General features: G+C 48.3%; 1 protein-coding gene across 3 annotated transcripts in view; it reads right to left on the reverse strand.

The window, feature by feature from the left end:
- PDE8A (phosphodiesterase 8A) overlaps positions 1–24,548 on the reverse strand; it is a 165,710-nt gene that overhangs the window by 20,417 nt on the left and 120,745 nt on the right. For 2 of the 3 annotated variants that reach the window (XM_066238682.1, XM_066238683.1), the window contains exons 6-12: positions 23,846–23,934; positions 18,051–18,129; positions 16,512–16,649; positions 10,593–10,675; positions 9,037–9,088; positions 8,893–8,935; positions 2,778–2,852 (exon numbers count right to left, since the gene is read on the reverse strand). In XM_066238682.1, coding sequence (XP_066094779.1) covers positions 2,778–2,852; positions 8,893–8,935; positions 9,037–9,088; positions 10,593–10,675; positions 16,512–16,649; positions 18,051–18,129; positions 23,846–23,934 — 559 coding nt within the window. The remainder of the gene's footprint in view (positions 1–2,777; positions 2,853–8,892; positions 8,936–9,036; positions 9,089–10,592; positions 10,676–16,511; positions 16,650–18,050; positions 18,130–23,845; positions 23,935–24,548) is intronic. The other variant, XM_066238684.1, reaches the window with a different exon arrangement.

Consider the following 24,548-nt stretch of genomic DNA (forward strand, 5'->3'; position numbering starts at 1 on the left):
CCATTAGAATGGCTAAAATTTAAAACACTGGTATAACCGAGTGTGGAGGACACAGCACACTAGAACTCAGATGAGTGATGAAGAGGAGCATGTACAACCCACACTGGAACCGTCTACAAAGGCCCAGCAAGCATACATGCCCACACAAATAGCCTTGTATAAAAACATTCCCACAGCCTTATTAGCAACAGCCCCCAAGTGGAAAGATGAGCACAGAAGCCCAGTAATGGAATGGATAAACAAATCATGGCATATTCATATCACTGAGTGTTAGTGAGAAAACAGAATGAACTACTGACACACCTAACACCACAAATGAATCTTGGAAACACACAAAAGTGAAAGAAGCCGGACACAAAGCACGTATACTATACCATTCCATTTCTGTGAAGCCAAATGAATTGACACTGCTGTAAATCAGTGGTTGCCTCAGTGCGGTTACGGTGTGTGTGCGCATGTGTCTATGTTTTCTGTATCTATACTGGGTAGTGGTTACTGAGTGTAGAGAATTGTCAAAACTCACTGAGCTTTATTATAGGTAAATTACAGCTCAAAAAGAATAGTGGTTAAAAACCAAAAACATCAAAAGAAAAATGTTTAAAATGGACAAAATTAAAAGTGGACAGTCATCCAAAGGAAGAAGAGAAGCTGAGTGTGGTAGTGAAGACAGCTCTGGGTAGGAGTGCCTGCTGCTGCGCGCAGTGGCTCCCGGGGCTGCGACAGGGGCAGCCACAGAGAAGGGGAGGGCACCACACTCATTTACTCCTCACATGCTCCTCTGTGGACAGTGTCATTGTTCCCCATTTTACAACAAGAAAATGGACGCACGGACGTACATCCCCAAGTTCGCACAGAAAGGAGATGATCCTGGGACCTGAATGAAGGTCGTTCCGAGGTCAAAGGCCATGCTCTTCCCTGTAGCATCATACCGCTTCCCTGCTGGGGCCAGTGACGCTGCCCTTGCAGGGGTGGGGTCCCACAGTTTTGCAGTGTGAGGAAACCTGTGGGGGCCGTGAGGGCAGGCGTTGAAGCCCTGCTGTATAATCTGAGTTGCTGCTGACCTGGACAGTTTTGGCTTCTTATCTAGTAACAACTCCATAGGCTTCCTCACCTACCTTTGGTCAAAGAAAGGGCACAGCTAGCAGCCTACAGGCAATTTTCATTACTTTTTTTTTTTTAGCAAGAGGGAGAGAGATGAGAAGCATCAACCTGGAGTTGCATCACCTTAGTTGTTCATTGATTGCTTCTCATTCGTGCCTTCATTGGGGGGCTCCAGCTGAGCTGGTGACCCCTTGCTCAAGCCAGAGACCTTTGGGCTCAAGCTGGTGACCACGGGGTCGTGTCTATAACTCCACATTCCAGCCGGCGACCCCGCACTCAAGCTGGTGACCTCAGGTTTTGAACCTGAGACCTCAGTGTCCCAGGTCAACGCTCCAACTGTGCTGCCTCAGGTCAGGCTACAATTTTCATTACATTTTTAAAACCACCAGGTCAGTCAGGCCACACAGCTCCATAATCTTTAAAAATTATATTCCAATTAGAATTTAAATAATATTCGCTTAATAAGCCTTTCACAAGCCAAAATACAGCTCACCTCCCCAACAAAAGATAAGCTTCCTCATCAAATTACAACCCACAATGAATGCAGTTAGTCCTCACTTAACACCATTGATAGGTTCTTGGAAGCTTCTATTTTAAGCAAAATGATGTATAAGAAAACCAGTTTTACCCTAGGTTAACTGATACAAACAAGAGCTAATTTCCTACATGTTTCTGGTCATAAAAACATCACCAAACTTCTAAATAAAAACCCAAAACATTTCTAATATTAAATACTGAAATAAGTGTGAGCTATACACATTTTTAAGGAAGATTAATAAAAACAAGTGAGATCATTACTTTTTTTTTTCCCCTCCATTTTTCCGAAGCTGGAAACGGGGAGGCAGTCAGACAGACTACCTCATGCGCCCGACCGGGATCCACCCGGCACGCCCACCAGGGGGCGTCGCTCTGCTGCGTCCAGAGCCACCCCAGCGCCTGGGGCAGAGGCCACAGAGCCATCCTCAGCGCCCGGGCCATCCTTGCTCCAATGGAGCCTCGCTGCAGGAGGGGAAGAGAGAGACAGAGAGGAAGGAGAGGGGGAGGGGTGGAGAAGCAAATGGGCGCCTCTCCTGTGTGCCCTGGCTGGGAATCGAACCTGGGACTCCTGCATGCCGGGCCGACGCTCCACCGCTGAGCCAACTGGCCAGGGCCAGATCATTACTTTTTAACTTATTCCAGTTCAGGGTCAACACCCACTCAGCTGGGTCACTTCAGACACATCGATTCACCTAATGTGCACCTTTAGGATATGGGAGAAGCCAGAGGGGGCCCGGTGAAAACCCATGCAGACATGGGGGCATGGCAGACTATGCAGTGACCCTGCCAGAGATGGGTATTTTTCTTCCATCAACACTGAATGAAACACCTGCTGTATATTAAAGACCTTCCAAATGCATACTCACACAGAGCAGACAGACTGGCACCTGCTGATGTTACACTTCAGCAAATCAACTACAGAGAGGAAAACGTACTTTTCTTCATTCCCTGACTCCATCAAAAGGCTCAGAATGGGGCCCTTCGGCAGGAATCAAAGGAGAGGGACAAAGGGCACTGGCTGCAAAAGGTCCCCTCCCTTGTCCTGCAGTGGAGGTGGGCAGGGACCAGAGACAAGATGAGGAAGCGTCAAGTCCGCATGTGCTCAACACCCTGTGGTAATGTCTCCTCTCCTCACCTACCTTCACTTGCTCGAGAGGCAGTTCTGACGTCCAATAAGCCTTTCCTCTTGTCTTTAGGTTTGCCTGACTGAATATCTGCGGAAATAAATTATAAGTCACCTTGTCCAAGGGATGTTCACACCATTAGGGACATTTCTAATCTAAAAATATTCTTTAAACAAAATTTAAGAGTTAGACCATCATTTACGTTGCTGCCAAAATCAAGATAGTGCACAGAGATGAAGACTGTAACAATGAGATTTTCAGAGGGCTGACTTTCCCAGAATATCCCACATGCTACAATCCTAAACGAGGGCTTTGATGTTTCCAGATCACGTAATTCGAGTCCCAATACAGGAAAAGAACTAGATACAAACACAGGAGAACTCCTCCTGATACGCTTCTTTATAACTGAGTAAAGTGGTGGGAAGATGTTGATCCCCATCCACACTTGCCCCAAAGGAGAAGAAATCTTTTATGTAGTTTTCCTATAACACAAGATCTAAAATTTCCTGGGGAAAAACGTGCCTCTCTTCTCACGGGCAGTACAAGGAACACTGGTGTGGGGTTCATGTCAAGTGACAGTTTCCCTCTCTCCCCTTCGACCCCACATTCTGTACACAGCAGCACTCCTCTCCTGGGTTCCAAATGGGTTGTCACGCCTCTCTCCCTTACCCCACGTCAATCAATGACAATGTGAATTTAGCCTTCCTGTCCCCTCCACTGGGCACGGCTGGGTCCCATGTGTGTGGTTTGAGCTTTTGCAACGTGTCCGCAGGTCACAGAGGAACTGGGAGCTGCCATGCTGGTGAGTGAAGCCCAACCCCCTGCAGGTGTATCTTCTCCGCCCTGTCGCCCTGTCGTGGAGCCTGCCTGCGACCAGGGCCTGGACACAGGCCCTTGGCACTCATCGGGACACCGCATAACCTTCTGTTTGCTACTCTCTTCTACATGGGCTCACAGTCACTGCTGACTTCTGTGTTGCTACAGCTGAAGAACACAATTCAAGTCTTACCTGACCTGACCTGTGGTACCAACACGCTGATCGCTCTTTCTGGAAACTCCTGGTTTTCCTTCCATCTCTTACTCTTCCCAGTTTTCCCGTGGCTCCCTCTTCCTTAACCAGCCCCATCCCTCATGCTCCCAATGTCTGTCCTTAGCCCTTCTTCTCGGAAAACACCATCTCCTTGGGAGATCTGATCCTTGTCCTTCCTTTAGCTGTAATTCCTGTGTTGCTATCCTGAGCTCTAGATTTCCACCTCAACTGGACACTGGTCACCTCCATTTGGTCACTCCTCAGGCACTTGAATGAACTGTCTCCTCCCAAACCCACTCTTTGTCCCAGGTCACTGAGCAGCATTTATCTTTCGGCTTCAGTTGGAGACAAGTCACCCAAGACTCCGCCCTCTTCCCCTCTAACCTCTCCCTCAACTGGTCAGCTAAATCTGTAGGTCCGAGCTCCTAAATACCTCTGTAACGTGCCCCTGTGCCAGCCCAGAAACATACCAGCCCCCTCCAGGTCACACCGGCAGCTCCCTTCATTGGTCCCACAGCCGCTGATCTTGCCCATTCTCTAAAGGCCTCCAAGTGAGCCTTCTAAAACAAAACACTAACCAGCTCACTCTACCAATGAAAACATTTCAACGACTCATCGTTTTTAGAATAAGATATAAGATGCCCAGTGGCACCCAGAGTCTTGTGGACTGTGGACCCCTCTCTTCAGCCACCACAAACTATTTATGATGTGCTGGTTCACTTCCCACACTCTGTGCCTTGGCCCAGATCGCTCACCTCCACTTGGGAGAGTTCCTCTCCCATGCCTCCTCCTTCACCTAGTTAACTGTCAATCTTCTTTGAAAATACAGTTAAGATGTGGTATAGGTGTCATAACCTTGGGGACATCTTCCTCTAATGCCACTCGACCCCAACCCACACTGCCGCCTACAGCCTGCTTTGTGGTCTGTCCTCCTCGCCAGCTGTGAATGAAGAAGTCTTCCCCTCCCAGGTGACCAGCACCGCCCAGCATGTAGCAGATGCTCAATAGACACATGTCTGCTCGCCACACACCTGCCAGTGCTGGCACAAATAAAAGCACCACTAACTACAACCACTGAATTCCTAAGAGCTGGTAGTCCAGGACAGAAGCAGTCTGCCTGCGACAGCCCGCCTTTCTCTCTCACTGGGCTCGACTTTGTGGGGCTGTCAGCACAGCTGCCCCCCCCCCCTCCGCAGCTCTGACATCTGCTTCTGCCTCTGACACGGAACCCTGTGCCCTCTCCCAGTGCTCACTCCTTAAACCACACCTCCGCCCAACCACACAGACCCAGTGTCTCCTTCCCCTAAGCCTCGTGGACATTCGTGTCTGCACAGCTGCCTGTGAACATGGGCTGTGAACCTGGCTGTTCCCTCATCCTTCTGCCCGTGTCCACTCAGCCCACACTGACTGGGCACCCGTGTTAAATGCCCTGAGCCAGGCACCGAGGATGCCAAGGGAATAGGGTATGGCTTGGGGTACGAAGGCGGGGAGCTCAGGTAACAGCAGTAATTGTGAAGCACAGAAGGAGCCCCAGGAGGGGGCAGAGAAGAGCCAGGAGGTCGTGGGAGGCCCATGTGGAAGGGCAGTGTGGCTTCTGAGGACAGGCTGTGGAGAGAGTGCAGCAATAAAGCAGACTTTAATTTCTACCTAAAGTTTTAAAGCGATTTTCTCTCCCTCCACAATGCTCGTCCTGCCCTTGACCTGTTTGCTTCAGACACCATTTCCACTGGCACCATTGTGGGGAAGCATCCCCAGCTCAGCCCCCACCCCTGTACGGTATTACCAAGTACAGTGCATGCAAATTACTTCTACTTCCCAACAGGCAGTGTGCAGCCCACGTTCATGTCCGTGTGCCCAACGCCAGGCTCAGGACCTGATCCAGACCAACCCAAGGTTTAGAGGCCAGACACTTGTCACATTGTGAGACAGTGTCATGTGAAAACAACACGCAGGGCAGTTAGAGGGGACCTGTGCTGGGAATTTGCTACTTTTCTGGACACCCCGAGTCCGAGCCCCTTTTCCCGTGATTCCCACTATGGATGGGGGAGGCCAGACCTCCTTGCTCCGTTCCCCATCAGTGAGGCTCCCACACAAGGGCCGGCACCAATGGGTGAGGCAGGGGAGCGAGGCTGTGAAGACACCCTGTCCCAGTGGTGGCGGCGCCTGTGCCAGCGCCTGCGGAGCCCCACCATGCTGCTCCCAGGGCAGCAGGCTGGCGCCCAGCTTCCCTCGGTTCCTGACCTTTTTCTCAGAATGCTGCTTCAGCTTTCTTGTCCAACCTGTGAGCCACCTTATCTCCTTCTAATAAACTCCTTTTCTGCTTTAGAACTGACTTCTGTGCTGTGTGCCCAAGGAGCCTGGCTGGCCTGCTGCCTGTACCCGCGGCCCTCCCACAGCAGAACAGCTGGCTGGCTGCCAGACACACGGCTAGTCAGCTGCCGAGGCGAAGATGAGGGGCCAGCCCGCCTGCCCGCCCGTTGTTGAGAGGAGCAGGGCCCCTAGTGAGACGACAGCATGGCCCAGCACAGTGCAGTCTGAGAGAGTCCCCAGCTTCACATCCTCTAGAGCAGCGGTTCTCAACCTGTGGGTCGCGACCCTGGCAGGGTCGCCTAAAGCCATCGGAAAATACATAATGCATATCAGGTATTTACATTCCGAATCATAACTGTAGCAAAATTACAGTTATGAAGTAGCCACCAAAATTATTTTTTGATTTGGGGTCACCGCAACATGAGGGACTGTATTGCGGGGCCACGGCATTAGAAAGGTTGAGAACCACTGCCCTAGGACCATGTCACTGGTTCTTCCTCTAGTTCCAGCTGTCATTTACCGGCTGCCAGGCTGTCATTTAACCCTTCTCAACTTCAGTTTCTTTCTCTTTAATAAATAAATGCTAATAATAGCCATGCCTATCTCAGAGGGCTGCTCTAAATATTAAAACGCAATCCAAGTCAAGGTGCTCCCTGAGCCTGCAGTGAAGGGTGACAGTCACGCTGGGCCCATACTGGTAGCTTCCACTCCTGACCCCTCCACCCCTGCGGGCTGGCATCGGCCCTCACCGCTGTCCCGAACCTGCCCTTTTCCACAACATAAATGAGCTCTTGGTGCAAACGCCATCTCTGCTCTCTGCAGTGTCCACCATTGCTGTGTCCCCCTCCTCCCATCCCTTCACTCAGGTCCACCAACCAGGTGCCCATCCTTCCGACCCTAATGCAGTGTAGGTGGTCTCCAGGCACCTGCCATCTCCCGCTGGGCCGCCTCAGTCTCCGCTCCCCTCATCAGCCCTGCTCGGTCTCATCAGCTCCACACTGGAGCTACGTGCTTGCGCTTTGCTGGCGGCAAACACCGAGCCGCAGCCCTGCTCTTTCTGCAGCACAGAAACATGGGCTCCGGCGCCCAGCGGGCACTCACCTGAAATCTGCAGAATGAATGAGCAGATGAATTAACACACAAATGAGTAACGCCTTCCACATTCGCCTTCCCCAGCCAGATGGCCACACCTTCGATGTCCAGGCTTAACCACTACCTTCCAACTGCCCCTTCTTGCTTTCCTCTCTCTGGCCCCACACCACTTTCCCATCTGGCCTCCCTCTCTCTTCCTCCTGTCATCATCTTATTATGGCCTGGCTGTTTGCTCTCCTACAGACTATGGCGACATTGGCATTCTTGTCTCTGGCCCTCCTTCCACATAACCAGTTGTCAGACGGCAACTGCTCCCCAGCTCCACCACCCTCAGGCTCCCGCTGCCGACAGATGACAATCCTCACTTCCGCCTGGCATCCAGGGACCTGTCATGAGCCCAGTTCCTCTGTCCACACTGACCTTTTGTACCAGTTACATTTAATCTCTGCTCTTTCTAGAACACACTCTGTACTTTCCCTCTTCTGTGCCTGTTTTTATTTCTGGAATTCTTTTCTTTTCACATCCTCTTCTTAATTTAACTCCACCTGTCCCATCTGAACTTTCCCCTCTTCCTCTGCAGCACTGGGACACCGTGGTCCTTCCTCACCCACAACCGAGCACCTCTTATCACCTGCCACGAGCCCTTGGTATTAGCAGGTCCCTTTTCTCCACGTGAAAGCCCCGAACGCCCTTGGCGCCCATGAGACCTGTCCCAGCATGCGCGGAGGCTTCTGAAGTTCACCAGTGGGGCGAACCCCAGTGCCACCACTTCGTAGATGGATGTCCCTGGGCGCATTACTTAGCCTTTCAGTTTCCCTATCTGTAAAAATGGAACTTCACCTACGAATTGTCTATGTTGGGGTGTTACAAGGCTTCAATCCAGCACACTCAGCACCATGCCCTCACACAGTATGCTCAGAAAACACGAGGGCAAGTCCAAGAAGGCAAGAACGAGCCGTCCGCTGCTGTGGAAGGCACAGCCCCAGAACTGAAGGATGGGGACAGTCTCCTCCCTGGACACCTGCAGTGACACAGTGCAGGATGGAGCAGAGGCTCCCGGGCACAGCAGGAGACAGACACGGTCAGGCGACTCTGAGGAGTCCAGCTCCCTTCCTGTAGGCTGGCGGTGATCAGTGTCAGGAAATGAAGATGTCCTCGCCGAAGTACTCCAGTGTGACCCCTCTATTCCACCTCGTACAGCACCGATCGGGCCAACACACCACATTCCAGTCAACACATTTTCACATTAACCCATTTATGCCAGAGGTTACAATTCAGTTCTTCAAAAATTGTCCAAAAATTCACATCACTTTTTGGCAAGCTCCCAGCACGCCAGTATCTGCAGCAGTGACTAACTCTGTGCCCCACGTGACAACATGTACCCTCAGGAGACAGACGTGTGAAAAACCTGACCTTGAGCAGTAGGACAGAAATAACTCCCACGTCAATATCGCTCCAATAATGGAACACGAGGCAGACAGGGGTTAAGCTCACACATTTGAGGTGACCAGTTCTCTCCCCACAGGACACTTGTCAGAATGTCCTCAAGCGCTCAGGTCCCTGGGGAGCTGGGGAGACCATCCTAGGGGACCGTCCCACTGGTGCAGCAGGCAGGCCAGTCAGAGGAAGGGGCTGTTTTCACTTCATTTTTTTTCAAAAGCTCAATAAACTCTTAAGAATGAATATGGGGCACCATACCTTTGTGGTTGTCAGACTGACCACATTCAGTCATTTTCTCAGCCTAAAAATAAATTGTAAAAGCTGTTAGTTCTGATTGCCTAGGTGTGCGGTCAGAGGCATTGTGCTGGCGTGCAGCTGGGGCCCCAGGCTTCCCCCACATACCTTATTGTTGTCATTGCACACTCTGATAATGGACACATAGTGTCTAGTTTTCCTGCAAGTAGAAAACAATGCATTATTTCTCTCCCGGCTCTCTATTCTGATGGACAGGTAGCTGTTTTTCACTAAGAAAGAGCATCTGTCTTTCACAATACACAAAGTGCTCTGAAGAAAGCACTTGTGTGGTTGTGGCCCACACCACCAATAAGCAAGTATCTACAAACACTCTGGTATCTGCAGAAAAGAAGTTGACTCTTCAGTAGAAACAACAAAATTCTTCCAAGTCATCATAACATACAGTAAAAAATCCCTGTTTTTATAAATGTACTGCATGTTAACCAACCAGAAGCTTGTAATCCTGTAACATGTTTTCATTGTCACGACCCCTTTCGCTGCACTCTGGCCCCTGCAAGCAGTCTGATCAGTCACTCACGGAAGCAGCAGCTCCCTAGCCCTCGCTCCGCGGGGGGCTGAAGGCAAAGCGACCAAGGCTTATCTCAGAAGCTGCTGACTCTCCACACTTATTGTTCCTTCAATTTTTTTTATCCCAGTTTTTCCCCTTGATGATCATATCCCTATCTACTTACTACAAAAAAATTTGGAAAGGACATAGGAAGGCAAAGAATCAGAACAGAGAGCCCACACAGCTGCATCTCCCCAAGGCCATCGCCGGCTGGCAGCAAAGCCTGGTGACCAAGCACGTGAACCATGCAGTCAGCACAGCAGTCTCAGCCTGGCTCCGCCAAGCGCTGGCGCCGAACCCGGGCCAGGAACCTCTCCGTGCAGCCTCAGTTTCCTTATCTGGAGGTTGGAGAGGTCACAGTGCCGACAGCGCAGGGCTGCGGTGAGGGCGCAGGCACTGGGACCCGAAGTAGCAGCTGTTAAGACACCACTGCCACACCTTCTTCCTAGTCCTGTCTCCTTCTTTCATGTTTGTGACTCAGATCACACAATAGGTATGGCTTTACATTTTGACTTTTGTATTTATCATAAGAAATTCCCTTGTAATTTACTTTTCTGTCATCATTTCTAATGGCTTCACATTTTATTGTTGGGTGTTCCATGACATAATCATACTTTTCCATTGTTCATGTTACTTAAGATAGATTCTGAGACAAACCATAGATTTTTAGGCTCCTGATATCCCTGCTTTCCAACTGTAGTCACATCTGTTTTATATGAGAGTTTCTGTAAATGGTAGTATTTAAAATATTTTTATTTAATGTGATAGGTCTGTGTAGCAATAACACATGGGCTATCCGATTAGACGGAAGTCTTTTAAGTGTGGGGAGCCCACCATTCAGTGTTCTTGTTGAACAGGTAATAAGTGGCATTCTGATTTCAGTACATCAGTCCCATGTCTGTGCAGTGTAAGCAAGAGGGCCCAAGTCTGGTGGCTCCAAGTCCCCAGCTGGACGGCTGTAAAGCCATTCTTTGATGACATCTGACCTGTTACATGTCTTTCAAATTTCTGCATGAAGTTATTTACTTAAGTTTCAAAGCACATTTTATAAGCCACACACGGCATGTTGACTGGAGTACTCGTTGCTTCCACTTACCCACCCTGTCCAATGACAGGTATTATCTTCACATTCTGTTGGATGCTGTCTCCATTTTTGGCATAGTGGACTCCTTGCCACTCCTATAAATGGAACGTAGGTATTATACTTTGTGTTCAAAACATAAACCCAAAAACATTTTCCACTCCAGGTTCTGATTCATATACCATTGCCAAAGCAATCAGCACAAAAATGATCCCGACCCTACACAATTTTGGGTAATCTGACAATTCTTTCTCAGCCTGCCAAGCCTGTCTTCTCCCGGGCTGCTGACAACAGCCAGGGTGCCACAGTCTAAGTGGTCACTGTCTTCAGTGGCTGTCTGCTGGCGAAGGGGCCCCTGGCCCACGAGTGGCGAGCAGTTCCTTCCCTTTACCTACTGCCCAGGCACCTCCTCTCATAACTCGGACTGCTCTGGTGTGGGGGTGGGGGGACAGTGGCCTTGGCCCTGCATTTGAGAGGGGAAGAATCAGGATTAGGCAGAGAAGGGAACATTCTGTGGCCACTAGCATGGTGAATTGCGACCATCCTCTGGGTTGTGGGAGGGTTTGGGACCCTCTGCACTTGTAGGGATGATAAGGGAACAGCCAGGACTGGGCTCAGGCAGAACAAACAGGTGAGAACTTAAGACATTGCCAGGGCTGCAATGGCATTAGTCACGTTCTCAGATCAGAGAAAATACAGGAATCTTTCTGAACAGAACTAGCCTGAGGGAGCAGGTAAGTGCTGGATGTGTCTGCAGGGAGAACAGGGCCCCCGGGGCTCCCCTGCCCTTAGGGTGGTGGGGAGAAGCCAGGGTGGAGCTAGGCTGCTACCACCCAAAAGGTTCTTAAGCTATAAAAATCCGTGAAACCCACTGTAAGACAAGCTCCTGGGGTGTTCTGTAACCTTTGACCTTGCATAGTCTCACAGGACCTAGAGCGGAGTCAGGCAGGAAGTGGACCGCCACGACAGCCTTGGTGGCTTGGATCAAGTGTCCTGTCCAGACCCTTACACAAGGTCAAGCCTGAAAGCTGCTGTGCTTGGGTCACGGCGACCTGCATGCACATGCCAACAGTAACATCTCCTCTTCAGACTCCTCTGGAAAAGCGGATCCAAGAGAAACCAGGGTACTAACTGATGCTTCCTGGTGTACTTCTCACAACAACGGGCACCAACAAAGGACTGAATTCAAAAAGAGCTACAGAGCCCAGCTCAGTGCTCACTTGCCCAAGAGCAGAAGGGAGGTGTGGGCACTCCTGAGGGGAGACTGGCCACTCTGGAAATGGGCAAGGACTAAACAGGGACCCCCGCAGGGATGTGCCTCCTGGCCTCCGTACCCACACACCCACCGCAGCAGGCAGGGCTGAGGCTACCGCTGACTCACTATCAAGAGAAACAGGGGAGACTGGTTACAGTGGTGTTTGCAAAATTCTGTGAGTATACCAACACCACCAAACGATGCACTTTTTAAATGGGCAAATTGTATGGTGTGTGAATTCTTTCTCAATAAAGCTGTTAGATTTGAAAGAGTGGGAGAAATATGAAAACAATTCAATCAGTCAATTAGCATTTAAATATATATATTCATAATTTTCTCTTCCAGCCCTTTCTGTGTAGACGTGGGCAGCTGCCTGATACCAAGCAGGTGTAAGAGGCCGCATCCACCAGACCTGACAGCCAGCTGTCTGAGCAGGGAGCTCAGCGATCACTCTGCTGGGGTCACAGGTTGCCTGGAAGTTTTCTAGTCACCAGTGGAAACAAAATAGTATTTTCTTGACATAGATCCTATTTCTTATCAAAAATATATTCTAAAATATTGACTTATCCTAATTTCATAAGTTTCAGTTCCTGATAATAACAAAGTCCTGCCTCAGAACGCTGTCAGAAAGATGACACCTGGTAATGCTCATAAAATGTACGCAAAGTGCCGGCAGTAACTAGCCAGTATGAGACCAGGTGGCTTTGCACAGTAACTGGCCAGTATGAGACCAGGTGGCTTTGCGCAGTAACTAGCTGGTATGTCACCAGGTGGCTTTGCGCAGTAACTGGCCAGTATGTCACCGGGTGGCTCTGCGCAGGCCCCTCTCTGCGGAACTCCCCTCAGAGCTGCAGTAAGGCCTCGCCTCCCTCCTGCTGTGGGGCAAGCGAAGCACTGAGCTGGTGCTCTGACTGCTGAGACAGCCCCTTTTCTTTTCGTCACCAGCTGTCCTGCCCCCGGCTAGCACAGTGCTTGTGTGTGGGAAACAGTCAGAGAATACTGGGAAAAGTAAGCCGAGGTGGGACCACAGATTCATGGCTGCCCAGCTAAGCGACCTGAGCTCTATACTGAGGAGTGATATGGTCAGTGATGGTTGGCAAGGCCAGTCTCTCAGTCATACAGGTGGACTGACTGGAGATGGAGGGCCAAGAGACTGGACACCCAAATGAATGCAGCCACCACAATCCCAGGTGTGAAACAAAGGCCCTGAACCAAGTCAGGTCCAGGCAGTGGACACTCAAAGGCAGGGCTTAGCTTAGCTTAGCCTGACTGGTGGCGGTGCAGTGGATACAGCATCAACCTAGAACACTGGGGTCCCAGGTTCAAAACCCCAAGGTCATCAGCTTGAGCGCAGGCTCACCAGCTTGAATATAGGGTCACTGACTTGAGTGTGGGATCATCAACATGATCCCAAGGTTGCTAACTTGAGCCCCCCAATCAAGGCATATATGAGAAGCAATCAATGAACAACTTAAGTAATGCAACTATGAGTTGCTGCTTCTCATCTCTCTCTCTCCCTTCCTGTCTGTCACCCTCCCTCCCTCCCTCCCTCCCTCTCTCAAAAACAACAACAAAAAAAAAGAAAAAAGAAAAAAGCAGGACTTAGCAGATATCAAGGCTCAGTGATGGATTTAATGGAGGACACTAAGGGTGGGGAGAAACTAAGCCCTCCTGGGAATTAAGTCCAGGCAACAGTGAGGATGGTGCCCGAGCAGAGACGGCAGGGCTGGAGGGCCGGTCTCTCATCAATGGGGAATAAGAGGAGGCGGAGCCAGACCTGGAGGGGAGTGAGTGTTGGACGCAGAGCAGGAAAGTGCGTCAATAAGCAAGGGGCAGTCTGAGGAGCACAGCAGGGACAGCCCTGGGGAACTGGGAGGACACAGGGAGAAGAAGAGTCGGAGCCGATGGAAGTGGGTAGGGGAGGACAGCGGAAGAGTCTCGAGGGTCCATGCTGTGAAGAGATAAAGCCCCTGCAGCCATACGTCACTGTCAGAGGCAGGAGATGAGCAGCCAACCTTTATTTAGTCAGTGCCTATAAGACACAATTTCTGAGGCAAAATTTTCAAATTTTCTGAAAGAGAAGAGCTATGCAAGGCTCTCTGTCACTTCTCATCTGAGAAGAGGAGAGACTGGGTCCCAGAGCCCTGACTGAGAAGTCTGGGGAAAAAGGAGGAGGAGCGTCCAGAAGCATGCATGTAGGTACAGGGGACAGGAGTGTGGGAGCTGAAAACCAAGGTCCCTGAGAGTATCAGCTTCACCCAAAAGGGGAACTTTCACTGAGAACAATGGGCCTGAGCATCAACCAGAATATTTCCTCCGCTCACAAGAATATCCAACTGACCGGCACCCCCAGAATCTGACACTCTGAAGCCCCACCCCCTCACCTAACCACTTCTGAAGTCTCCACTCTGGTCCTCAGTGCACGTCTGAACGCCCCGCTGGCCAGGGTGCCACTGTCACCCAGGGCCGGTTTTCTCCTAGGGCTCTGGTCAGCAAACTGCAGCTTGCGAGCCACATGCAGCACTTTGACACCTTGAGTGTGGCTCTTCCACAGAATACCACGTGCGGGTGCTACTTCGATAAGGAATGTACCTACCTATATAGTTTAAGTTTAAAAAATTTGGCTCTCAAAAGAAATTTCATTCATTGTACTGTTGATATATGGCTCTGTTGACTAATGAGCTTGCTGACCACTGTCCTAGGGGGACTCCATTAGAAAGGCCATCTATTTTCCCACCTCACAGATCACCCAGCTAAGTGCCCTGCCCGGCTGCAGTACCACCAGAGAGCCAGCAGGTGACTGACAAAGGACAAATGGCCACTTTTCTCCTCTCCCTAAGAACTGAACACACACAAAAATATCCAGATTCCTTTTTGAAATAAAGCAGCATAGAGGTTAAAAACACGATCATCTTGCACATTCTCTGCTCAGAATCAACAGTTTAGAGAGCCAGCCCCTGCTGCCCGAGCCTGAGCCCCTGTACAGGTGTGCAACGGCACTACCACAGGGACCTGGGCCTGGAGGGACCCCAAGGCCAATGGCTCACCCGCCCCACAACGCCCCCCACATCTCCAGGCCCTCTTCATGGGGAGGGAGGTGGTCGCCTCAGTGCAACTGCTGTCAGGTCAAGGGGCATGAGGGCCCAGGTGAACCTCACGGCAAGACCACAGGCTGACCAGCGGCAGCAGGGACCTAAACGCCAGGGTTGGGATGGCCACAGCAAAGTCCCCTCAAGGCTGCTGAGTCTCAGGTGATGGCTGCCCTGCACCTGCCCTCTGAGGATGCCCCTTTCTACTGAGGGGCGGAGCACGGGATCTAACCCATGCAGTGCACCGAGCACCTGGGGGTCTCTTCATCCACCTCAGATGTCATTTCTCTTTCCAGGAAGAAATCATCATCCTTGCCTGCCTGACCTGTGGTGGCACAGTGTATAAAGCATTACCTGGAATGCTGAGGTCACAGATGCAAAACCCCAGCCTTGCCCGGTCAAGGCACATATGAGAAACAACTACTATAAGCTGATGCTTCCCACTCCTCCCCCTTCCTCTCTCCTCTCTCTAAAAAATAAATCAATAAGTAAAATCTTAAAGAAAGAAAAGAAATCATCATCCTTGACAGAAGAGCGGGAGGTAGAATAAGACCCAAGCAGTGCCCACTTTTATTTCCCTGACAGTGCACCCTGGGCCCTGGCAGCGACCTGCTCTATCCTCGTTGCCACTGTGGGGGATCATGGTGCTCAGAGCCACAAGGAAGCAAATGGACATGTGCCCACTCACGGTGTTTTTGAGGGGCTCCAGCGCGCGGGGGCGTGCGCTCCGCCAGGGCCTCCTGCCCCTACGGCAGACTGGTCTTTTCTGCAATAGGGCAGCACTGGCCGCAGGGGGGAAAGTGTCACTTTGCTGGGGTCTCCACAGTGAGCAGAAAAGCAGGTCATCAATTTCTCAAATTTTTTAAATAATCATATTAATAATTCCTACCCAACTTCTAAAAGTTTAAATGAGCCCAACAGAAAAAACTAAGTGACTATGAAAGCAGAAGCCTCTTTCTTCTCATCATATTCTAAAACCCATAACAGCGCCAGAAGCCACTGTTTAGAGAGAGATCCAATCTTTCAGACCAAGCCTGCCTGTCTGTCTGCCCTTCAGCACCGTGATTATGTGCCTTCTCACATTACGGATAATGACTCCTCTTATCTGATTGTTTTGCACCCTGCAAATGAGTTGTTTAAGGCAAGACTTGGTGTTTCCGTTTTCTTTCTATACCAGAGCCCAGCAGAGTGCCCGGCACACAGGAGGCATTTTAGAAAATGCTGAGTGAATGAACAGGGGCTCAGGTGTGATCTGGGAACAGTCACCTCACTGGCATCCTTTCTCCAGAACCATCTGCTCATATCCACCACTTAGAAGATCAATTACTACAAAGATCAGCTTAGTTATAAAAATGAAAACAATGACTTTAAGTGTCAAAGTTACTTTGATTAATGGCTAATCATACTATGTACTTCCTTGGCCTCGGTTTCCTCACTTGCAAAATAGGAATAACGGAAAAGACCACCACACTTCTGCCCCGCTGGAAGAGTAAGGCTGAGATTACCTGGCACGTGCGGTGCTCAATGAACACTAAGTCTCCTACCTTCCCTGTTACATGAAAGGAAAAAAGGTACTAACCTCTTACTTACCTTTCCCGTCCTGATGCACGAATTTATAGTATCGAATAAATCAGCCTTTTTTTCATTTATAGGCACTTCTGCTAACTCCTTCCCTACTAATTCACCTGCCTCATAGCCCATTGTTGTTTCAAATGCAGGATTTACATACTGAGGGAGAGACAAAAAAAGCATCAAGTGAATTAAAATAAATTTTGAAAAGAGGACAGGGAAGACTGTTGCACCCACACCACCATCTCTGCCCCCTGAAGCTCAGGAGCTGGGAGCTCCCCGTGCAGTTCTGAAGCCTTGAGAGCAGAGCCAGAGCAGCCTCTGCCTGGGACCACCTGGCTGGCTTCCCGCAGCACCCCCCACCCCGGGTTGGGGGGGGGGGCGGCACTGAAATGCCAGCAGAGGAAAGATGCCCTGTGGAGACCAACCAGGGCCTTGGACGAGGATGGTCTGGACCAGGCTCAGTGAAACAAAGCACCAGACTGGGATCCAAACACCCAGGCTCTCCTCCCGCACGCCCCTCCCCTCCCAGTCTCAGGCTGCACTTCTCAGCTTCTCACGTGATGCCCATGAAAAATGTATTTGGAAAGCAAGTTGTGAACTAGAAAAGTGTTTGCAAATATAAGGCTTTATGGTTCAATTTCAAATAGGCATAGAAGACTAGAAGAAAATGTATGGGAAAGCCATGTGTGTGCTGCTAATAATAATAAAATGACAATAATCGCTCCTGTTTAAGGTCTGCTTTTCTTGGTAGGCGCTACAGTAAGGCACTTCACACACTAACTCACTTGGTCCTCAGAACATCCTTACAAAAGGCAGGCTGCGGTTCTTATTAACATTTCTCCCATTTGTACCAATGAGACAGCAGATTCAGACAGATTAAGTAATTTGCCCAAAGACACTCAGCTAGAATGGGGCCAAGGTATGTTCGATGCCAAGCCTGTGCCCTCAACCATGGGCCCCTGTGCTCAGGGTACCCACTCCTGGATGTCGACATCACCAATTCTTTACCAAGAGAGTCACAAGTTAGTTAAAGAGAAGGACTGGGGTGCTCATACTAAATCAAGGGGAACTATTCTCAGGCAAAAGGAACATTTTTCCAGCATAACTCTCTTTCACTGTTATCTAAAAGTACAAGCCTGCTGTCTTAAGTCACTGAGGTAAACCCATTTTGCTAATAATGAGTCATTTCTTCGGTAATTATTAGGTAGTCTTTTGAAATTTTGAGTAGTTTCTGGTAAATTTCTTTAAGTGTCAACTACCTTCGAAGACAGTGAGACAGGTGAGAGCTCACAGGCCTGTGGTCAGCACAGACTCCCTTGTGCAACGGCCCCCCCAACCCAGCATAATCCTCCAGACACGTCTCTCTTTAAACAAAGAGGTAATTCTTCGTACCTTTTCTAACCTACAGAAAGACATTATTTTAAATGAAGAATTTTGTAACTTTTGTTTGGATCATCCTCTATGGAAAAACTGGTCTCTCGAACTTCGAAAAGAAAAAAAATCATATTAGAAAGGTTCAGCCCTAAAAATGAGAACAAAACTTCCAAAGTAACGAACCTGTATAACATGGTCTTCACTTATAATTTCAATTGCTTCTTGACTTTTCTCTAATGCAGCGAAGATTGAGTTACAAGCCCTTTATGGGTAGGAAAAAAAGGGATGGGTTAATGTAAATACTACCAAATCTAATATAATCTTGAGGTATTACATTAACTTACTTAAATGTTTTTTGTCTGATTATAAAGGTAACTGATGCTAATTCAAAAAAGGGAGGAAATATTAGAAAGCATAAAGAAGAAGTGAACACCTCCAACAACACCACTGCTGGGGGCCGTGACCACGCAGTCTGTCCTTCCTCCCCGTCTGAGGACAGAGGAAGGGTTGGGCACACACCAGGGCTCAAACCACAGCCCATCACTGGCTGTGGGACCCTGGGCACGTGACTGAAACTCCGAGTCCCCTTTCTCACCATCTGAAGAGTCCTCGTAAGGACTAAACGAAAGAATACAGTCAACAATCCTTCACAGAACCAGGTAGGAAAGAGGCAGTTCATCATTTGTAGTTAGTACGTTAAATAAGCACTTTCCACAAAATTGGGATCGTTGGGATAACTAGCTTTACTCCCTGCTTTGTTCATTTAGCCTTATTTTGTGAGCACTATCCCATGTCCTTAGTGTTTGAAAGCACTTTAATTGTACAAGTAACAAGGGTTTACTGAAAAAAGTTAGAAAATACAGATAAAAAATTGTAAATGAGACACCCTTAGAATAGCTAAAATAAAAAAGATAGGGCCTGGCCAGTTGGCTCAGGTAGAGTGTCGGTCTGGTGTGTGGATGTCTCAGTTTTGATTCCTGGTCAGGGCACACAGGAGAAGCTACCATCTGCTTCTCTACCCCTCCCCCTCTCACTTCTCTCTCTCTCTCTTATCTATCTATCTATCTATCTATCTATCTATCTATCTAATCTCTTCTCTTCCCCGCCTACAGCCAAGGCTCCACTGGAGTAGAGTTGGCCCAGCGCTGAGGATGGCTTCATGGCCTCCGCCTCAGGTGCTAAAAAAAATGGCTCTGGTTGCAACTGAGCAAAGGCCCCAGATGGGCAGAGCATCACCCTCTAGTGGGCTTGCCGGGTGGATACTGGTTGGGGTGCATGCGGGAGTCTGTCTCTGTCTCCCTTCCTCTCACTTAAAAAAAAAAAAAAGTAATTGCAAGTGTTGGTGAGGAACCCCCAAAATGGTGCCGCCCCTTTGGAAAATAGTCTGGCACTTCCTCAAAATGTTACAGTTACCATCTGTCCCAGGTACATACCCAGCAGAAATGAAAATGTATTTCCACACAAAAAGTGAAAGCAATACAATATCTACCAGCTAGCTGATAAATGAATAAAATATAGTAAATCCATACAATGAAATATTATGCAGGCATAAAAAGAAATTATGTCCTGATACATATGGATGAACCCTGAAAACATACGAATTAAAAGACGCCAGTCACAGGCCCTGGCCGGCTGGCTCAGTGGTAAAGCGTCGGCCTGGCGTGTGGAAGTCCCGGGTTCAATTCCCAGCCAGGGCACACAGGAGAAGCGCCCATCTGCTTCTCCACCCCTCCCCTCTCCTTCCTCTCTGTCTCTCTCTTACCCTCCTGCAGCCAAGGCTCCATTGGAGCAAAGATGGCCTGGGTGCTGGGGATGGCTCCATGGCCTCTGCCTCAGGCGCTAGAGTGGCTCTGGTCGCAACAGAGCGACGCCCAGGATGGGCAGAGCATTGCCCCCTGGTGGGCATGCCGGGTGGATCCCGGTTGGGTGCATGCGGGAGTCTGTCTGACTGCCTCCCCGTTTCCAGCTTCAGAAAAATACAAAAAAAAAAAAAAAAGACGCCAGTCACAAAGGACCTCGTACTGTATGATTCTATTTATATGAAATATGCAGAATATGCAAATAGATAGAGAATTCAGATTAGCAGTTGTCTAGGGCTGGAGGTAATGGAAATGTTTTAAGATTGTAGCATGGTTGCTCAACTCTGAATATACTAAAAGTTACTGAGCTGTGCACTTGAAACATGAACTGGCCTGACCTGCAATGGTGCAGTGGATAAAGCGTTGACTTGGAACACTGAGACTGCCAGTTCAAAACCCCAGGCTTGCCTGATCAAGGCACATACAAGATGCAACTACTCTTGAGTTGATTCTTCCCACTCCTCCCCAATCACCCCCTCTCTCTCGTCAATAAATAAAATCTTTGTAAAAAGAAACATGAACTGGGCCCTGGCCGGTTGGCTCAGCGGTGGAGCGTCGGCCTGGCGTGCGGGGGATCCGGGTTCGATTCCCGGCCAGGGCACAAAGGAGAGGCGCCCATTCGCTTCTCCACTCCCCCCCCCCCCCGCCTTCCTCTCTGTCTCTCTCTTCCCCTCCCGCAGCCAAGGCTCCATTGGAGCAAGGATGGCCTGGGCGCTGGGGATGGCTTCTTGGCCTCTGCCCCAGGCGCTAGAGTGGCTCTGGTCAAGGCAGGGCGATCCCCCGGAGGGGCAGAGCGTCGCCCCCTGGTGGGCAGAGCATCGTCCCTGGTGGGCGTGCCGGGTGGATCCTGGTCGGGCGCATGCGGGAGTCTGTCTGACTGTCTCTCCCCGTTTCCAGCTTCAGAAAAAAAAATTAAATAAAAAAAAAAAGAAACATGAACTGTACAGTATATGAATAACATCTCAATAAAGTGTTTATGAGGTCAAATCATCTGAAATCCCAACACCTAGACATATCGATTGGTGTTCTAGGCAATTTCTTGTGTAAATAAATATGCAATGTATGTATTCATAAAAATAGGATCAAAATCACCACTTTATAATCTGCTTGTCTCACTGAACAATATACATGAATAACCTTCCATATCTATAATTATAGTTCTTTATGACTTTTTAAAATTTTATTTTTCAATTACTGTTTGCATTAAATATTATTTTGCATTACAGCAGTGGTTAGATATCCAAATACTTTACAAAATGTCCCCCTGGCACTGTCAGCACCCACCTGACACCATACATAGGTATTACATATTACTGACTGTACCCCTGTGCTGCACTTTACATCCCTGTGACTATTCTGTCACTGCCAATTGTCCTTCTCAACCCCTTCACCTTTTTCACCCAGCCCCCTACGCCCCTCCTCTGTGGCAACAATAAGTCTCTTCTCTGTGTCTATGAGTCTGTTTCAATTTTGTTTTTTTAGATTCCACATACAAGTGAAATCATATGGTATTTGTCTTTCTGTGACTGACTTATTTCACTTAGCATGATACCCTCTAGGTCCATCCATGGTTTTGCAAATGAAAAGGTTTTGCTTTCTTATTGCTGAGTAATACTCTATGTGTACCTACTTCTTTATCTGTTTGTCTATTGCTGGACACTTGCACTTCGGTTGCTTCCACATCTTGGCTATTGTAAATAACACTGCAACGAACAGTGAGGTGCATATATTCCTTTGAAATAGTGTTTTGGGTTTTATCATCACTTTTGACATTCTAAATATATTTTGATATACTATTCAGTAATATTTAATATTCTAAATAATATTCTGTTGCAAAGATATACCATAATTTCTTTTAAAAATTCCCCATGACTGAACATTTGGGCTGCTTCCACTGTTTTTCTTATATATGCTTCACAAGAGGGGGAAAAAAAAGAAGCAATTGCTTACTTGTTAATAAAGCGCACAGGTAACATTGAGAAGATTAACAATAACAATGCTTTTTTACATTATTCCTAGTATAACTAAACTGTTCCACTAAACTGGACAGAGCAGCCTAGCTCTTATTTACTGCCATGTAAAAACCAAGAGAAGTTCCCACCTGTGATTATAACAAGGTTGGAAAGACAGATCTGTGAGAAGCCCTGCTGGTTTTATCACTCTTTTAAAATATTTACAGATCTGGTAAATAAAAAATGGTATATGATTTTCCTTTCTTTTATTACTAGTGAAGCTGAACATCTTTTCATGCTTATTGGCCATTAACAGGCATCTCTGAACTGCCTTTTCACTTTTTCCAAGCGGTGTTTTCATTTTTTAACTGACTTATTAAAACTCTTAATGTATTTAGGATACTAACCTGTCTTATATGTTACAAATACATATATTCTTCCTAGTTTGGTTGTCTAAATTTTAACATCATTTAAGGTGTTTTGTTTTGTTTTTTACTGTAGACCAAACTTAACATTTTTATGTTGCTTAATCTAATTGCCCTCCTTTATAGAATCTGGCTTTTATGTCATGCTGAGTTTAACTCACTGAAGTTTACTTGGAGGTTGCATGAGAGATTGGGCTAGAACTTAATTTTCTTTCCAAATAGATGACCAGTTGTCACAATTCTATTCACTACAAAGTCTGCCCTTTTCTGCTGATTTAAATGGACCTATTAATCATATACTAGTAGATTAATCAAATTACATATAGAGTAAGTATGCTAATCTATTTCTAGACTTTACTGTTCTAGGTGTTATGCAAAATGGCTTGTTATAGTTTAGTGCATTTTAATATCTAGCAGAACAAGCCTAGATTCTCTTCCCCCAATTCTCTACCCTGCAGCTTCCCCTTCACGTTTTCCTAGCTCCCTTATAACGGACTCCCTCCACCCCCATGGCTGTCAGCTGGTGCACAGAGAACAAAGCAGGGCACATTGACAGGGGAGTTGAGAGCCACGTTTTAGAGTTTGAACTTGGTCTTGAAGGCAGGAGGGAAAGGTAGGTGCAGACCAGAAACACAAATGGAGCTCTGTGTCACCACAGTGTGGAGAATAGACAAGGAGGAGTCAACACTAGATGTAGGGAGAATGATGGTTTCACAATCCAGCTAAGAGAAGACAGTGGCCTAAAGAGGAAGGGGAGCAGCCATATTCCACAGAATCTTAGGAGGCAAACGAACAAAACTTGGCACATGACCGAAGTTAGGGAGGTGTGAAGGAGACGGGGGTTTCAGTCTAGACCAGGCGTCCCCAAACTGCAGCCCCCTGAGGCCATTTATCCAGCCCAGCCGCACTTCTGGAAGGGGCACCTCTTTCATTGGTGGTCAGTGAGAGGAGCACTGTATGTGGCAGCCCTCCAACGGTCTGAGGGACAGTGACCTGGCCCCCTGTGTAAAAAGTCTGGGGACCCCTGGGACCCTCGGGGTAGGTGACTAAACTAAGGTATTTGAGAAGAAAAGGTGGGAGTTTGTTAGGTTTGGGAATGGAGGCGGGATAAAAAGCACAGTTTTGAAAACATAGGACGGCTTTTGCTGTTCTCTGCTTGTGAGATCCTGGCTGGCATTAACCTCCCCGGCATTCAGTTTCTGGATCTTGATTGGACAGAAGTCAGTTCTACCATCACCTCCCGCTCCACAATCTATGCCCCTTGGAAGGAGGGTGCTAGCCTGCTTCCCTGTGGTCATATAGTTCTACTAATTTCTCTGCTTTTTTTGAAAGCACAACAAGGAGTTAGGTTTTCACTCATTAAAAAAACAAAACAAAGCTTTATCCAGAGCAAATGACAAAGTGATTCTTGTAGAGAGGAAAACCTGTCACCTACCAGAGATATAACCAGTGTTAAAAGGTTGGCTGTGTGTGTATATTAAAAATATTTTTTTCCTTAAAAAACAAACGTACATATACTTTTGTATCTGCTTTTTCATTTCCTATTATTTTGGGGCCCCATCTTTAAATCTGAGCCTCCAGTTACTACCATGTCCACTTGTTTAGATACCCAGGCAGACTCCGAAAGTCTGTACGAGGAGAGGAGCCACCCCAGCACCCCAGCCTGTCTTAGCAAGAGGTCTGTCACCCCCAAAAGGCAGCCGCCCCACGTGATCTGGGGGCCTGCCAGGAGGCAGCATTACCTGAGTTTCAGCTGTGACCGCACCTCTCCGAACTCTAGCTGGAGCAGCTCATTGTAACAGGCCATGAGGCTAGGGTTTTCCACATACCTCTGCAAACAGAGACGGGTATTGTGATTAAACAAATGTGCACCTTTAAGTTAGTATATCTAGCAATAAAAATAATTCTTTTCAACAGGTGTCTCAACTTCATAACTGAAATCTGAAAAATACTTTATCTTTAATGATGAACAGGAAATGAAAGCTGAAAATGTATGGTTATCAATTCACTTATTAAAAACAAGGGCTCTCCTGACCAGTGGTGGCACAGCAGGTAGAGCACCAACCTGGGAGGCTGAGGACTCAGGTTCGAAACCCCGAGGTGGCCAGCTTGGGTGCAGGGTTGCCAGCTTGAGTGTGAGATCCTAGACGTCACCCCATGGTCGCTGGCTTGAGCCCCAAAATCGCTGCCTTGAGACCAAGCTTGCTAGCTAGAGCAAGAGGTCACCAGCTCAGCTGGAGCCCCCCGGATCAAGGCACATGTGAGAAATAATCAATGAACAACTAAGGTGCTGCAACTAGGAGTTGATGCTTCTCATCTCTCTCCCTTCCTCTCTGTCTGTTCCACTGTCTCTCGCTAAAAAAATTAAAAATAAATAAAAAAGAGGGCTTAAGAATGCTTTTCTTCCCTGGCCAGATGGCTTGGTTGGTTAGGGTCATCCTGAAG

Source organism: Saccopteryx bilineata, chromosome 7 (assembly GCF_036850765.1).
Source record: "Saccopteryx bilineata isolate mSacBil1 chromosome 7, mSacBil1_pri_phased_curated, whole genome shotgun sequence".
Taxonomy (NCBI): Eukaryota; Metazoa; Chordata; class Mammalia; order Chiroptera; family Emballonuridae; genus Saccopteryx; species Saccopteryx bilineata.